General features: G+C 37.7%; 1 protein-coding gene across 5 annotated transcripts in view; it reads right to left on the reverse strand.

Moving 5' to 3' along the window:
* The window catches only part of LOC150104450 (DNA-directed primase/polymerase protein-like), a 369024-nt gene that overhangs the window by 164605 nt on the left and 187808 nt on the right, over nt 1–16611 (reverse strand). For all 5 annotated transcript variants that reach the window (XM_090395149.1, XM_090395148.1, XM_090395150.1 and 2 more), the window contains exon 6: nt 8753–8844. In XM_090395149.1, coding sequence (XP_090251275.1) covers nt 8753–8844 — 92 coding nt within the window. The remainder of the gene's footprint in view (nt 1–8752; nt 8845–16611) is intronic.

A 16611-nucleotide genomic window follows, 5' to 3' on the forward strand; every position in this document is an offset into this window, starting at 1 on the left:
GGGGGTCGTGAAATATTTTAATTTTTCCAAAGGGGGCAATAATATCCAGAAGTTTGGGAAGCACTGGTTTAAACCACTCGTAAACTTGAGTACAGGATAAGCATTCATCACCATATGCTTTTTAAAGCATTTGAAGCGTTTTGGTAAAACTTTTGCCAAGTTTAACACAAACGTCAATCACAGCTCTCTGTTTGAAACTCATTTTCTGACTGTTCATCAAAACACACTGTCACTCTTGGCACTATAACTCAGCTTCTAATGAAACAAATGTCAAACAGTTGACATAACACTAATGAAGGTTGAAAATGTTTTAAGACAAAGTAGATTTTTTTTTACCTTAAAAGAAACGTATTTAATTTTTAAGTTAAGGAGATAATAAATCCTTCATTATTTTAAAGCCGTAAAAGAAACTCGAAGATCGAAATCTAAGAGTTTCATGCCAAAGAACTTCCGGCGAGCCCAAGAGTAAGTCAACACTTGGTAGTACAACACTAGGGCAACTCGGAGCAAAGGTGGAGCAAGCTGTGATCACTATCCCTATTATTATTTTAAAGGATAGTTATTTTTGTTGCCTGATATTAGGGATAGTGATTTTTGTTGCCGCTTTCAACAACAAAATGATACAACAGATGGGCCACTAGTTTCTTCTAATTTCAAAAAGTTTGATTTCTTTTTGCACAGAGGGTGTTAGGGATAGTGATTTTTGTTGCCGCTTTCAACAACAAAATGATACAACAGATGGGCCACTAGTTTCTTCTAATTTCAAAAAGTTTGGTTTCTTTTTGCACAGAGGATGTACATGACAGTGCATTAGACAAAAGTAAGGCGAATCTGGAACAAATTGCAGGAGTGAGCTGGATGGGAGAAGCAGAAAACAGAGTGATCTGGAAAATCATGGGAGAGACCTTCATCCAGCAGAGGACAGAACCAGAAGGTTGAAGAAGAAGAAGATGAATCTAAATGTTTGTTAATCATTTACCCTAGCCTTACCTCTAGTGAGAGAGGGGAAAAATATGGAACTACTGCGAGTCTGTGCAGCTCAGTGGAAGCAGTGTTTGCACTCTGGCACCAAACCACCTGAAGAAAAAAAAGCATCAGTTTGATTCTAGTCACCAACTAGTCTAAATTTTGTGGTATGTATGCAACCCAGCAGTTGGATATCTGGCATGTAAGAGAAGAGGGAGTGCATACATACACAAAACATAGTCAATGGGAGGAACTTAGTGATTTTTACGATGACTGACCATGTTGAGACAGGGGTGGGATAATTCCAAAAGACGAGTAGCATGATAGGTGAGAATAACAAGCAAAGTATGAATGAAAAAACAGAGTGTGGAAGGCTTGAATGATTGTTAAGTTTTCGGAGATGGCCTTGATTGGGTGGATGAATGGTGAGTAAGATGGCTAACTTGCACAGAGGTAGATGAGATGAGGAAGTGGAATGTCTCAGGAATGAGATAAGAAGTATGAAAGATGAGATTAAGCGAATGGAAGAGATGAATGCAAGACGAATCAGTAGGAGTGAGAGAGACAGTTATGGGAATGATAGAAGAGAAGAGAACAGAAACAGTAGAAGAGAGGGAATGAGAAAATAGGAGCAGTAGAAGCGAAAGAATGAGAATAGAGAATAGGGAAGAGAGAAGAGAGAGGGAATGAGAGAGAGAGGTATGGGAATGATAGAAGAGGAGAGAATGAAAACAGAGAGGGAATGAGAGGAATGCAAGGGAGTGCTGGAACCAGGGATAACACCAGGACAGCAGGTAAGTAGGAGAACACAGAGTAAAAGAGTTAGAGAAGAGAGAGTGAGGGATGCAAGTGAGCAATCAAGTAACAGAGTGGTAAGGGCTGTGATGTATAGAGACAGGTGATCTATGGTATACAAGATAGGATGCCAGAGGAGCGTTTGCCTGGAGGAAAGATAGAGAGTGTCGCTATGGCAATTAAGTAGGGTAAAAGGGTGGATGAGATGATTGTGATGGTGAGCATGAATTACTTGAGAGGCAATGTAAATCGGGTGGCGAGAGATCTGAGATTCTTGCTTGCGGTTGTACAAAAGAAAATGCAAAGAGGAAAGATTTTGTGTGTGCACGCTGCCCAGGTATGATAGTAACGAGCTGAGCAGAAGAGCAGTAATAATGAATAGCATAATAGCCAGAATGTGTCAGAAGAGAGGATTGGAATATATGGATGCTTGGAAGGCATTTGAAGACAGAAAGGAACTATACGGGAAAGACCACTTGCATTTGAATGGGGAAGGACGCAAGCATCTGGAGAGATTGCTGTTTTCTGAACGAGTCAGTGTGTCAATGCAGGGAAACTAGAATTACGAGGATGAATGGTAACAGGGGTGGGAATGGGTGCTTGGGGAAGAGGGATGACATCACGTAACATTGAGTCCAGTGGGTATGGAGGGGATAACGATAGGTAAGAAGCAGTGACATTTTTATGCTTTATACTAATGCAGGAGTATCTGGAATAAAGGAGATGAATTGGTGGCACTGATAGCATCAGCCTATCCAAAGATTACTGTGATCTATGAGATGTGGTTGACAGAAGATGATATAATAACAGGAATAGAAGTAGCAGGGTAGGCATTTTTCGGCAGGATAGCAAGGGAAAATGCAGTGGAATACTGCTTATGATAAGTGATGACATGTCATTAGTGGAGTGGAGGCTTTGGAAGGCAGTGACCATAATGGTTTTGAAAGCATATGGTGAGGTAGAAGTGGGCAAGACAGGATATTTAGTGGAGTGTTGCTACAAGACAAGGAGCACAGAGGGTGAGGAGCAGGAGATCTTTAGGCAGTTGAGTTTGGCAAGTGCAAGAAGATGATTGTTATGGGAGATTTTCAAACTACAGCAGTATAAGCTGGGAAGAGGAAAATGCATGTAGTAATAAAGGAATGGAATTTCTAGAATTCTTGAGGGACAAACGTCTTAGGCAACATGCAAAAGAGGGAACAAGAGGTTCAAGAGTTTTGGATTTGGTCATAGAATCAGAAGGGCTGATAACTGAGATGACATCTCCCTCCCCTAGTTGGAGAGAGTAACCATGTGATTTTGACTTAGAAGACGAACAGACATGCAGGAGTATCAAAGATAAGAAAATGTATGTGGAATTAAGGCAGGTGATTATAATAGTCTTAGATATCAACTTGGGGCAGTTCCAATGAGGGCAAAATTGGAGGGCCAGGATATCGTTAGTGCATGGGAAATTGTGAAGGAATATTCAGTAACAGCAATAGTAAGTTGTATTTCACAAGTGAAGAAGAGGACACAATTTGGTGTAAAGTGGATGACAAGCAATATCAAACAGGAAATGCAGGTGAAATAGAGATTATGGAAGAGATAAGGAGAGGGGGTGGCGAGTAGATGCATGAGGAAGGCAAAACTGGAATATGAGAAGAGATTGGCATTAAGATCCAAAGAAAATCCTAGGGAATTTTTTAGCTATGTGGCCAGTAGGAGGAGAAATGATTGTGGAAGAATGACATTGTGGGATAAAAATGGGAATAGAATGACTGATGCAGAGGACACAGTGCAATTGTTCAATGAACACTTCATTGGAGTATTTCATCCTGTAGAATTAGCGTTTAATACTAGAGGGACAGAGAAGGTTCAAGGTTTAGAGGTGCAAGAGAAGTGTGTTCCAAATATTGAGTACTCTGGGTGTCAGTAAAGCTGTGGGATTGGATGATATTTCACCACGGGTTTTGAGAGAATGTGCTAAAGAACTGACAGCTCCGTTGACCTGGCTTTTCAATGAAAGTCTGGCTACAGGAAAGGTAACCAAGGAATGGAAGGAAGGTAAGATAGTGCTATTGCATTAGAGCAGTAGCAGAATGTCTAATTATAGGCTAGTTTTTGGTCTTGGAAAAATTATGGACCACATACAGCGTTGGACAGATGAGGGTAATGTTATCTGTGAGAATCAACATGGATTTGTTAAGGGGCCCTCTTGCTTTAGTAATATGATTGCCTTTTATAATAAAGTGACAAGAGCAGTTGATGAGGAAAAGGCATATACTGCCATTTTTTGTTGGATTTTGCAAAGGCATCTGACAGGGTGCCACATGATAAGCGGATACTTAAGTTGCAGCACATGGGTTTAGATGTCAGGTTAGTCAACTGGATTTCCACAGGGCTCAGTGCTGGGACCTGTATTGTTTATCCTTTATATCTGCAAACAACTGAATATCCCCAAGGGGATATTCAGTTGTTTAATAGTCTAGCACCACACTTAGACTACAGTTCTCAAATTTGGTCCCCAGGATTTGAAGGGGATAAATTAACTGTGGAAAGGGTTCGGAGGCAGATAACAAAGATGTTTCAGGACTGTGCAATGTTAGTTAAGAGGATCAACTGAGGGAATGTGGACTGCAGAGTTGGGTGGATAGAAGAAGGAGAGGTGATATGATCGAGACTTTTAAACTGTTGAGTGGCAGTTACCGGGTTGACACTGAGGAGTTCTTTCACTTGATGGAACAACGCGAAGAAGCGATGACAAGGGGGCCATCCCTAGAAGTTAGAAAGGAAGCTGTGAGCAAGAGGGTGAGAAGTGGTTTCTTTGCATGGAGGATGGTCGAACTGTGGAATGCATTCCCTGATGGAGCGGTGAGAGCAAGAACAGTCAATGAGTTCCAGGAGTGGTATGATAGACTTCATGTTTCCTAGGAAGGACCTCCCACGATGAGTCTCTTGACTCCAAGGAGGCCTGAATAATAATAATAATTAAACAATTTCTAAAGTCTTCTCATATTGACTGTTTGGGATTGTTCTGGTTGCTATACAGATTGAAGATGGGTTTTTTCCACATTCTTAGAATAATTAATCCATCATTTCTGTTCAGATTTGGATGATGTTTGAGCATTTCACAAGCTTCTTTGAATTTTCTTTCTAACCATGTTTTGGTTCAGTGTAGGGACATGGTGCCTTTCCAGTCAATTCTGTGGTATGTTTGGAGAGCATGGTCTGATAGGCCAGTTTTTCCATATTGGAAGTATTTAATATGGCGTTTGTGTTCATCTTTTCTGATTGGGATGGTGCATCCTGTTTCCCCCTGTGTAAGGTAGTGTTAAATTGTGAATGAAGATATTTTATATATTATAATACTTCATTCATATTTAACATAATCCACCATGTCATAAGCAAGACTTGTAAATATTATTTGTTGTTAGTCTCTTACTTATATGTTATTCATATAATTGCTTTGAGTTTTGTTCATTATTAATTAATTATATAATCTTAAGATATGTAATAGTAATAAAAAGACTATATAAAAATGTCATTCATTTTAATTAGTTTATTCTGTAAAATTTATTATAAGAAACTGTGTGTATATAAATTTAAATGTACCTTATGTGAACTGTGATATATTTATTTTGTTATTTTTGTAAGTAAAAGTAATTTTATGGAATTCTACAGATGGGATTTGATTGGCTACTGACGGAGAAATGGAGTTTATTTTTAGTTAGCTCGTGAGAAGAGCATGCGCTACTGTGTATAAAGAGAGAGAGAGAGAGAAGCCAGTTGATAAGCTGAAATGGTTAAAACCGGATTTTGGCAGGAAAGAAAGAACGTAGTTGATTGGAAGACAAAAGTAAAGAAGAGAAGCCTTAAAGACAGCATAGAGATCGGTAGTGAGTGGCAAAAAAGGAGTTGATATGTGCTGCAAATCGACTACAAGAAGACAGGGAATTAATAGGCATTTCAAATTACTTCTATGGGAATTATGATACTACGATAAATTCCAAATGGTTAATGGAAGAAGTGTAGAACTGAAGTTAATACACAGAAGAAAATAAGGAATTAGTAGATAACTTAAACCAAGTGCATCAAGACGTGTATTCTGTGTCTATAATTAATTAATAATTTATTTTAATAAGTTATTATAGCGGAAGATTTCTTTTGAATTGTGTCGCCATAAAGTAAAAGTCAACAAGAATTTCAAATGTGCCTATGCCAATTTGATGTGTAGAAGCAGTAACCCAGTAAGAGTTGTCCTTTCTATAACTTGTGAAGCTATAACAGTTAACTCCGTCGGATATATTTTGACCTTAGCTGTCGTGTTATGTCAATTAATGGTCGGATGTTAGATGTACTGAAGTACTTTCTCCTCGAAATAATAAGTGTTATTAGCAATAATATTTTTGGTTTACAGATCAAGTGTTGATCAATTTTATTAACTTAACCAACTAGTTTCGCCAAACTTTAACTGTTGGCATCTTCAGGGCACTTACATATAGGCTGAAACAATCTCACAATTATGTGTAACTATAAAACTGACAAGAATAACTGTCAAAGTTAATAAAATTGATCAACACTTGATCTGTAAACCAAAAATATTATTACTAATTCTCAGGATCAAGAAACTAAACCTTCATTATATAAATAAGTGTTATGTTGTCCTAGTAAGTGTTAACTGACTGAGAAAGAATATAGTGTAGCCTGTCATAGGATTAGTTATTATGACATTAAGAAAGTTAAACTTTTAAGAACTATTCTCAACTGGATTAACTGAGCATAAAGAACTGAAAAATGAATGTTTGATAGTTAATGGATTGTAATTATTCTGAATACTTTACACTGAGCTAATATATTTATGATTTGATTCATCAATTGGGTAGAGAGAACTATGTGAAAGAAATACTAATGCTTTAAGAATTAAGAAATGTCAACATTAGTCATAATCCGCAAACCTAATTAAGAAGTTACTAATATCTGAATATGAATTTTTGTAATTGTTCAATTTGATAATCTTTTACATATAGTTATACTTGAATGTATATGTTGTACTATTCCACATTAAATGTTTTCTTTTGTTGAGTTAAACTTGGTGTTTGCCTGATTTTCTTTCATTGCACTGTTCATAAAATTAATCAGACCTTTGTAGAAGCCTTAAATGCTATTAATAACCTCGGCCTGAAGATAAAGTGATAATATAAGCATAGTCGATGATTGATTCCTCTATATTATTTAGACTAATCTGAATATAGGGTGGCACAGTATAATACAAATTTCTTTATATTCAGATGAGCATCAATCAACAACTAATTAAGAAAAACGAAATTTAAAGAGGTAAAGATAAGATTAACAAACCAACAAAAATGGAAGTCAGTCAGGTAGGACGTTTCAACAGTAATAATAATATTAAATCTTATTATTAATAATATTAATAATAAGATTTAATATTATTATTATTTGAATATTATTCTCATGTTTGAGCCAATACATCAAAGGCATCCCAAAAATAAGAGGACAGTCTGGCTTATCAATGATTCCTCTCTCTCTCGCAAACTCACTCCAGCCCATGTCACCCTTAAGTCTCTTCTACCAACCAAGCACTTTCATGAGCAGTGGTCCAATAAAATGGCATCCAACATTCCTTCAACTTTTCACTAATACTGTTAAAACATGACAGTAGCTGTTCAACATCCTTTTACAGTCCATCTTAAAGCAGACTAAACCTGCATTTTCTGTCTTCCTCTTTCATCCCAACTATCTCTATTCAGTAAAATAGCCTCACAAAGTGTTTTCTAATAACTACAACCTTCAGCTTTTCATAAAAAAATACCAATAGTTACCTTCTCCCATAACTTTTTGTCACAATGATTGTGTTATCTGTAATCATCTGAATATGGGATTTATGTCAAAAAATATCAGAACATCATAGCATTATAATTAAATATCTCAATACATACAGGTATCCCTCGATTAACGTGGTTAATTAATCCCTCGATGTTACCGCGTATATCAAAATCACGTTAATCAAATCTAATAATCAATGGTAAAAATTACAATTCATCCATGATCGATTACTGTATTAATAATTCGTGGGAGGTTGCATAGGAGGAATGACGTCATCATGCTCACGCCACAAGGCTTGCATGTGTTTTTGCGTGGTAAATGTAACCCTGCGGAACTCGCGGCGGTAAAAATTGCAGCGTAGGTCACGATATATCTGAGAGATACATTCATTACTTGTATATGCTAAAATGCAATAAAACAAAGAAAAACACTGCAAATATAATACATGATGGTAAAAATTAAGTGGATATTGAATCCAAGAAACTACAAGAGTTTCATGACGAATATTTCGTGCTCTATTACAACTTATATGCAACCAACTTATGGCCAACAAAATATTCTAACGAATATTTCGTTGCCCATAAGTTGCTTATGCTTGCTGATGCAAGCATAAGCAACTTATGGGCAACTCGTAGTAAAGGTGGATTAAGCTCCAGATCACTTTCCTTCTGTAAGCTCCAGATCACTGTAAAGCACATCTTCTAAAGGACATGTATGATAAATAAGCCTTTGGCTCTCTATTTCAGTAATACATGATGATTTATTTATTTTCAGTTACAATCTAGAAATTATTGAACAAAGAATAAAAAAATCAACTAAGCCATACTATACTGACATTGGAGATCGCAATATCGCTCAGATATAATTTACTGTCAAATATCACAAACCTTTACATAACGTGTTAAACCAAACTGATAGCAAAAAAAACAGTGCAGAATATCACGCATAACATATGAATGCACAGCTACTCATGACCTCCAAGCTATACACTGAATTGTGTAAGAATATTTATATTAAACATTTTGCATGTATCTGTCAGATCAGCTGCAAACTCCACAGGGTTAAAGGGGCGTTAATCAAAACTCTTGCTGCATATATCAAGGGATTGCCACAATTAATTTTGCCGTGTTAAGGAAGGGATACCTGTATTTACAAGAATACAAACCTGAATGAATATCTCAACCATTCTTGTTCCATTGCTTTCAGGATTTAGCTTTTTATAAAATTCCAAATCAAAATAAAGTTTACATGGCATACCTAAAAATATACGTATAATAAATTTTGAATCATATAAGAATATTTTTAGACACACACATATATAAAATTACATTTTTATAGTCATTGTTCCATTAAATGATTAAACTCAACTGTGAATAAGTTAATCTAATCCACTGAAATTCTGTTTTGAGTTCCTTTTCAGGAACTGTTACTGTTCTTTGAGGAAGTTTATTTTCCTTATTTTCTGAGTTGGACAGTGAATTAAGTATCTAATGAGTACATAATGACCCACATGTGTAGGTATGCATTAAACACTAAATGACAGATGGGTTTCACAGAAGGCAAGTGTATACAATGGTAAATTTTGTATTTCTACTTCAATTGTGAACTGTATATACTTATGCTGTTTATATGGCTGGGAACGAGCTAAGAATACAAAGAATTTGTATTAAAAAAAGTAGCACTTCAGTAAGAGTTCAATATAAGATTTAATAGAATAAATACACCACATATAAATAATTAAACATGTTTAACCAATCCTATATTTCATCTCAGTTACTGACACATCGTCAGGAAAACAATATTAACCACCTAACCGGCCATTATGGATAAAATACACATCATCATACGCTTTATATCCATCATATATTTCAATGTAATATCAATGGTATTATAATTTTAATATGCACTTTGCATCCATGATAACCTTGATGTCTATAGATGTTTGGCCGGTAACATGGTTAAAATTGCAAAAATACACACAAAATTGCGCAAAACTAAGTGGAAAACAAAAAAATTTAAAGCCTAAATTCCTATGAGAGGTGCCCTCTATGAATGCTGTTGAGTAGCCTTAGCTGCATTTGGGAAGGAGACCTGAGAATTAAAGTTTCCCACATCTTGGAAACTTTAATACAACCATATTTAAGTAAAGGGGATAAAGATCCCTTATTGTTTTTCAGCCAGTATGCGAAACTCTAAGATCGAAAACTACGATCTAAACGTTTCATGCCGACGAACTGTCAGTGGCACTACCAAGTGGTCACTTACGCTTGGATACACCGACAGTTCGTCGGCATGAAACGTTTAGATCGTAGTTTTCGATCTTAGAGTTTCATATACTGGCTGAAAAACAATAAAGGATCTTTATCCCCTTTACTTATCAACCTCGCCAGAAAAAATAGCTGTTTGGCTTTTCATCTTAGTTATAACCATATTTATTAAGATTAGGTTGCTTTTAATCTGCTGCTGATTCTAAAAAAAAAAGTCTTTCAAATTCATATTTGTTATGGTGAAGTACTTTATCCTTTGCTAACAATGCCAATTTATTTAAATCATCCTGTAATACATCCACATCAACTTTATCAACTCGTGCCATCCCCAGTTTTGCATCATTCCCCTGGGTAGCTCAGTGGAAGGAGCGTTTGCATTCCATGGCACTTGACCACACGAAGGAAGACTTGGTTTAAATCTAGTTGCCAACTAGAGGAACATTTTCTAAGCTTTTTTTGATCAGTTCCCAAGTTAGTCAATCTTTGCCACAGAGAAGCATGTTTTATTCCTGAAAAACTCAGATTTATCGTCCTGTAAATTCAAGAAAATAGACTATCGAATCCACACTATTTTCAGACATTAAAAATATTGTGTCAAGGTTAGGGACCACAAGATGGTGGCACTTCTTAGCTGTTTCTTCACTACATACTGATTAAATTAGTTATAGCCTTGGGCCAGTTATCTCTGATTGGCAACCAGTGGAGATGAACTGCCCACTCAGTCTTCAATAGATAGGGCTAAAATGGCCTCGCCTACTCCCTATACAGGAATAAAAGGCATTAGCTGATTTTTTTTTTTTAAATCATTCCCCATACCACTAATAAACAAATTAAAGAGTACTGGCCCTAGTAGAGAGCCTTGATGTAATCACTAGTCACCCTTGTTCTAGATTCCACTCCACCATATATTACTCTCTATCCTCAAAGGCTTACTTTAGTGAGTACTAAAGTAAAAAAGTACTTGAGTGACAAGCCCAAGGTACATTGTCCAAGGACTCTCGACAATGTCTTATTTCATCTGTTATATTATCTGTTTGTCCCTACCCTTCTTTCTTTTCTCTTGCTCCTTTCCCCAAATGCCATTAGAGTATTTGAGGTGAATCTTTCCTAATTTATTATTTCTTTTCATCTTATGCAGTGGGGTCTCCCTTCTCTCCCAGGTATTAGCCTCACCTAGTAAGATGAAGTCTCAACCCACTAGGCCAATGTGGGATGAACTCGGACCACCCCCCCCCCCCCGCCCAAAAAAAAAAAAATGTGAAAAGGACTTGTGCGCAACCCTACTCCTTTTTCTTGCAGTAACTTCACTTCAAAATCCTAATATGGTTGTGACTTGTAATATATCTCATGCTGCATGGGTTAGCATGCAGAATAATTAGAGCAGCATTCATGGCTTCAAGTAGTATATTAGTTTCCAGCATAAGTCTGTGTTACTGTGAAAAAAATACAAAAGGTATGGGATTAATTGTAGGATGAACTTTACATAGGCACATGGAATGGGTACGCTTGATATTGGTTATAAAGACAGAGAGGTATAAAATTGACATCCTATGAACAGAGACCAGATGGAATGGAGGTCATTTTAGAATGACCTCCATTCCATAAGCTAGTCATTTATTCAGGTGACAACAAAGCATCATGGGGGAACCTGAGGACAGTTTGGCAAGAGCTCATCCTGATTATAACCCCTTTAATGACAGAATACTTTGTATTAGACTTAAGGCCCACCCTACCAATGTGTCAATCATGGAAGTTTACGCAACTCCACACAGATAGGCCTGATGAAGAGAGTGAGTTCTATAAAAACCCAGACTGTTTTGGACTGTCTATCAAGGAGGGATGTACTTTTCATTTTAGGATAACTTCAATGCAAAATTGGAAAAGAATATGTGTTAGGCCTGAGTGTGGCATGTTTGGTCTGGGTGAACATAACACCTGTGGTAAAAAAATGTTGAAATTTGCCAATGTTAACAGATTAGTAATAACTAATACCTGCTTACAAAAACACCCACAATGGACTTATACTTGGACATCTAACACTGATAGGTCAAGGCACCAGATTGATTACATCATGGCTCTCCAACAGTGGAAGATGAGCATCTTTGATATGCATACTTGTCCTGAGGAGACTGTGGTACAGACCATCAACTAGTGAGAGCCAAAGTAAAAAAGGCTCTAAAACTTTCCAAGTCAGACCCACTAGACTGGATGTCAGAGTAAGCCCTAGTGGGGTCACAAAAGAAATATCAACATAGTTGGATGCTCTTGTGGAGACTAGTGAGGAGAACTCAGCTAAAATACACTGGAAAGGAGTTGTGGTTATAATAGATGATACATCCAAGAAGTATCTTGGCCCAATTACAAGACCAAGAAATCCCAGTGTCTCTGGAGAAACACAGACACAGGGACCGAAAAATATAACTGATGACATAGAGAAGTCAGAAAAGCCATCAACAGAATGAGGAAAATTTTGAGTCCTCTCACCAGAAAAATTTTGATGTGGAACCTCTTCCAGTTAGATAGGAAACTGAAAGACCATTTAAACAGCTCAACAACAATAAGGTCTTTAGGTGAAGATGGAATCACAGCAGAGTTCACAAAACCTATAAGAGATGGAGAGGTAAGTGTTCCGCAGATTGATTACAAGGATATGGAAGAGACTGAAAGAAGTTAGTTTTCATACCACTGCACAAGGAGGGGGGGGATATGTGAAGGATTGCAAGAACTACAGAACTATTAGTTCAATCTCTCTTCTTTTTTTTTTTTTTTTTTTATGTTGAGCCCATACACAGGAGGTTGGTTGGTCAACCTATAGTACATTAGTACCGTGTATGAGTGGTGGGTTAGGAAAGGAGGAATTTGTTTACATTTGATTTGAATGACTTTAAATTGTATTCCTTGGGAAACACAGCAGGTGGGAGACTGTTCCACAGTGCAGCAGTTGCAATGATGAAGGAAGAGGAAAAGAAACTTGTTCTGTTTGTTCTCGGTGAACTGTGAAAGGATGCTGTGCAGCAGCTGTACGTGTTCCAATGAGTTTAGTACTGAGCGGAGGAATTATTGATGATATTTCCGATGAGCATTTTCCATGGAAATATTTGTAGAATAAACATACTGCAGAGACCATACGTCTGTCTGAAAGAAGGGGGGAGGAAGTTGGTAAGGGATGGATCATTGATAAGTCTAATTGCTCTCCTCTGTATTGAGTTGAGAATTTTGAGAGAGCTTTTTGGGGCCCCACCCCATATGTGAGAGCAAGTATTCAATAGTTGAGTGGATTTGTGACTTCTATAATGTTAATAGCTGTTCGGGGTGTTGAGCGAAAGAGAAATTCTAATTTTTTTGAGGCTGAGGATGCAATGTTTGAGATATGTTTATGCCAGGAGAGGTTTGATGTGAGGGTGATTCCAAGGAGTGAGATCTAAAAACTGTCTGGAGATTTGGGTATCATTAAAAAGGATATTGGGGAAAAATGGTTCTTTTTTTATGGGAAATAGTACAGAAGACTGGGTTTTATTGGCATTGAAATTTATGACGTTATCTGAACCCCATTGGAGGATGGCTTGGAGATTGGAATTGAGGGTTGTAGTGGTTGATGTTCTGTAGGTTGAGGTGAGTTGGGCAGGGTAAGGCTTATCAAATGCATGCGAAGAGCATAGTGTGCTGTCGTTTGCAAAACTGTGTATTGGGTTGGAGGTCAATTGTAGTAGGTCATTGATATATAGCAGGAAGAGGGTTGGTGAGAGGACAGAACCTTTTGGGACTCCAGCATTAATTGAGTGGTGAGAGGATAGGGAGCCATCCACCATCACACAGAGTGTGCGTCCAGAGAGAAAACTGGCGATCTACCTACAGAAGCCCTGGGTCAAACCAAATGATGGTAGTTTGCCTAGTAGGCCTTTGTGCCAGACCCGGTCAAAAGCTTTGGAGATATCCAGTGCAACCACTTAAGATTTCCCAAACTTCTCCATAGCCTTTGTCCAGAGATGGGTGACGTATGTGAGTAGATCTCCTGTTAATCAGCAGTGGCGGAATCCATACTGGTGGTCATTTATTTGGTGAGTGTCTTCAAGATAGTGTAGGAGTTGGGAATTGATGATTTTTTCCATTGCCTTCGACAGGACTGAGGTAAACAAGATAGGATGGTAATTGGATGGCAGTGACTTGTCAGCCTTCTTGGGGATGGGCTGAATATAGGCCAATTTCCAGTTTGTGGGATACATTCCAGTGGAGCAAGAGTGTATATATAGGTGACATAGGATAGGGATCAGTTCTGGAGCGCAAACTTTCAGAACAATTGGGGGAATGCCATCGGGGCCAGGACACTTTTTTGTGTCTAATTTGGACAGTATTTTTCTGATCTCATCTTGGCAAAAGGATATGGGGGGGCATTGTATGTTGGATGTCTGGAATGGTTGGGGGACATTTACCATTGTTAGTTATGCAAGCATTTGAAGCAAAGTATGAGGCCAGAAGATTGGCTTTTTCTGTGGGTGATGATGCAGTAGAGCCATCGGGGTGTGATAGGGGTGGGAATAGTGTTGGGCAGAAATGTCTTGAGGCAGAGATGTCTGAGGAATAAGAAGATTTCAAGAAAGGCAAGGGTACTAGAGATCAGACCCTTTGCCTTAGACAGATCAATGAAAAGTATAAGAAATTTAGACTATCTCTGATAATGTGTATCATAGAATACTCCAAGCTTTTAATTGTGTTCAGCATGTGAAATTGTAGGATGTAATAAAAATATAATTGGATTTCCTCAACACATTATCAGGTTGATAGCTAACATGTACAGTGAGCAAGAAGCCATAAGAACAAGTACTGGATTAATCAACTGACTTCAGGTTGGCAAGGATGCCTACTTCTTCATCTGCTTAGCATTTATGCTGAGAATATCATGCATGTAGCATTAGATGAGCTTAAGACAAGAATTAGGATACGTGGCAGATTGATCAATAATCTGAGGTATGCTGATGATACAGTACTCCTTTTTAATGACAAAAAAGAAATATGACAAATCCTTGGCAAAGTTAATGAGATTAGTAAAAACAGAGGATTTCAACTCAATCCTAGCAAGACAAAGACTTGTGGTTGTTCTAAAAGGAAATATAGAGTAAAGCTTCTGAGAAACAAGTGTACCTTAATGGAGAAAGAATTGAGGAAGTCAGCAAATTCCTGATGACCTGGGATCCATTATTAATGTGAAGAATTCCTGTTCAAAAGACATCAGAAGATTAGGAATGGCTAAAACAACAGTCAGAGACCTGTCTGAAATCTGGAAGGATAAATCTATCTCCAGAGGAACAAAGTTGATGATTCTGGATGCAGCTGTATTTTTCAACAGCAACTTATGGATGCGAGACTCGGAACCTAAAGAAGTCTGATAAGAAAAGGATGGTCACTTTTCAGATGTGGAGTTATAGAAGGCTGTTAAGGATATCATATACTGAAAGGAACGAAGGAATAGGTGCTAGAAAGGATCGGTAGAACTTTAACGCTCCTTAAGTGACAGAAGAAAGCTAAAGTACTTTGGACTCGCAGTTAAAGCCTCCAGAAAAGCATACAACAGGACCACCTGGCAAGAACTGGTGTGGCACATCACCGAGAAAGGGAGTGATCATGTGGCATATGATGTCCAATTAATTGATAGTGATGAATGGTGTCTGCAAAAGTGTGTAAATAAACTTTTGGCAGCATTTTTTTTGCATATGCACAAGTCAAATCATGCAACTTTGCTTATAATTACTGCAATCAAATGGGATATACTAATGGCAGGAAATGCAGCAGTATGACCAACGGAAGTCTCAGATCTTGAATCATTAATATAGATGGTGCATTAAATAGCTGCATGTAGACGGTTGGAGTATGAAACCTCCTTCGTTGGCATAATAAGAGGTTGCAAGATGAGGTGCAAACTTGCCATGGAGGTTATGTTTGGTGCAGGTAATGTCGACATTCATGCCAAAAGCTTGTATAATCTCTTTAATACACATATCAACAAGATGAATGAAAGTCTGACATGTGATATGACATTGAGCTTCTCAATGCAGAGAAAGGATACCAGTCCATGTAGGATACTCTGGAAGAGACTAATTTTGGGCATAATTAAGAGAACTGTTTTTGCTTAAGTGACAGAGCCAGTTCATTTGCTTCAACCTAAAGACTTTTACCCTAATGATGAATAGAGTCCAACCATCTGAGCATGCCTTGCAAAACTGAAAAGCTGGGATCCATAGTAAAATTTTGACCATACAAGTGTATGATAAAGGTGGAAAAAGGGACATAGATCTGCACCCCACTCTGTAAAGAATGGAGTGTGAAGGAGATTAAATGCTTCCTTTTTTTTCTTTTTTTGCATTTGTCTCTACCTTGATGACAGGTGCTCCATTGGGGGAGGGTGAAACTACAGAACCTTTAGGATTTGTAGCATTAATTGCACACTTAGAAGATAAGGAATTATCCACCATCACATAGTATGCGTCCAATCAGAAAGCTGGCAACTCAATGTCCACAAGTCAAAACCTTGAAAACATCAAGGGCAAACATGCAAGATTCAGCCAACTTTTCCATGGTATTAGTTCAGAAATGGATGATATAAGTGGGCATATCAACTGTTGATTGACAGGGACAGAATCCACACTGGTGATCACTTATTAGTTGAGAGTCGAGGTAGTATAGAAGTTGGATGTCGATGGTTCTTTCCATTGCTGTTGAGAGAACTGAGGAAAGAACAATTGGATAGTAGTTTGCTTCTCAT

The sequence above is a fragment of the Typopeltis vanoorti genome, chromosome 7, assembly GCF_054136105.1.
Source record: "Typopeltis vanoorti isolate ZY-2024b chromosome 7, IOZ_Tvanoo_1.0, whole genome shotgun sequence".
In the NCBI taxonomy this organism is placed as follows: Eukaryota; Metazoa; Arthropoda; class Arachnida; order Uropygi; family Thelyphonidae; genus Typopeltis; species Typopeltis vanoorti.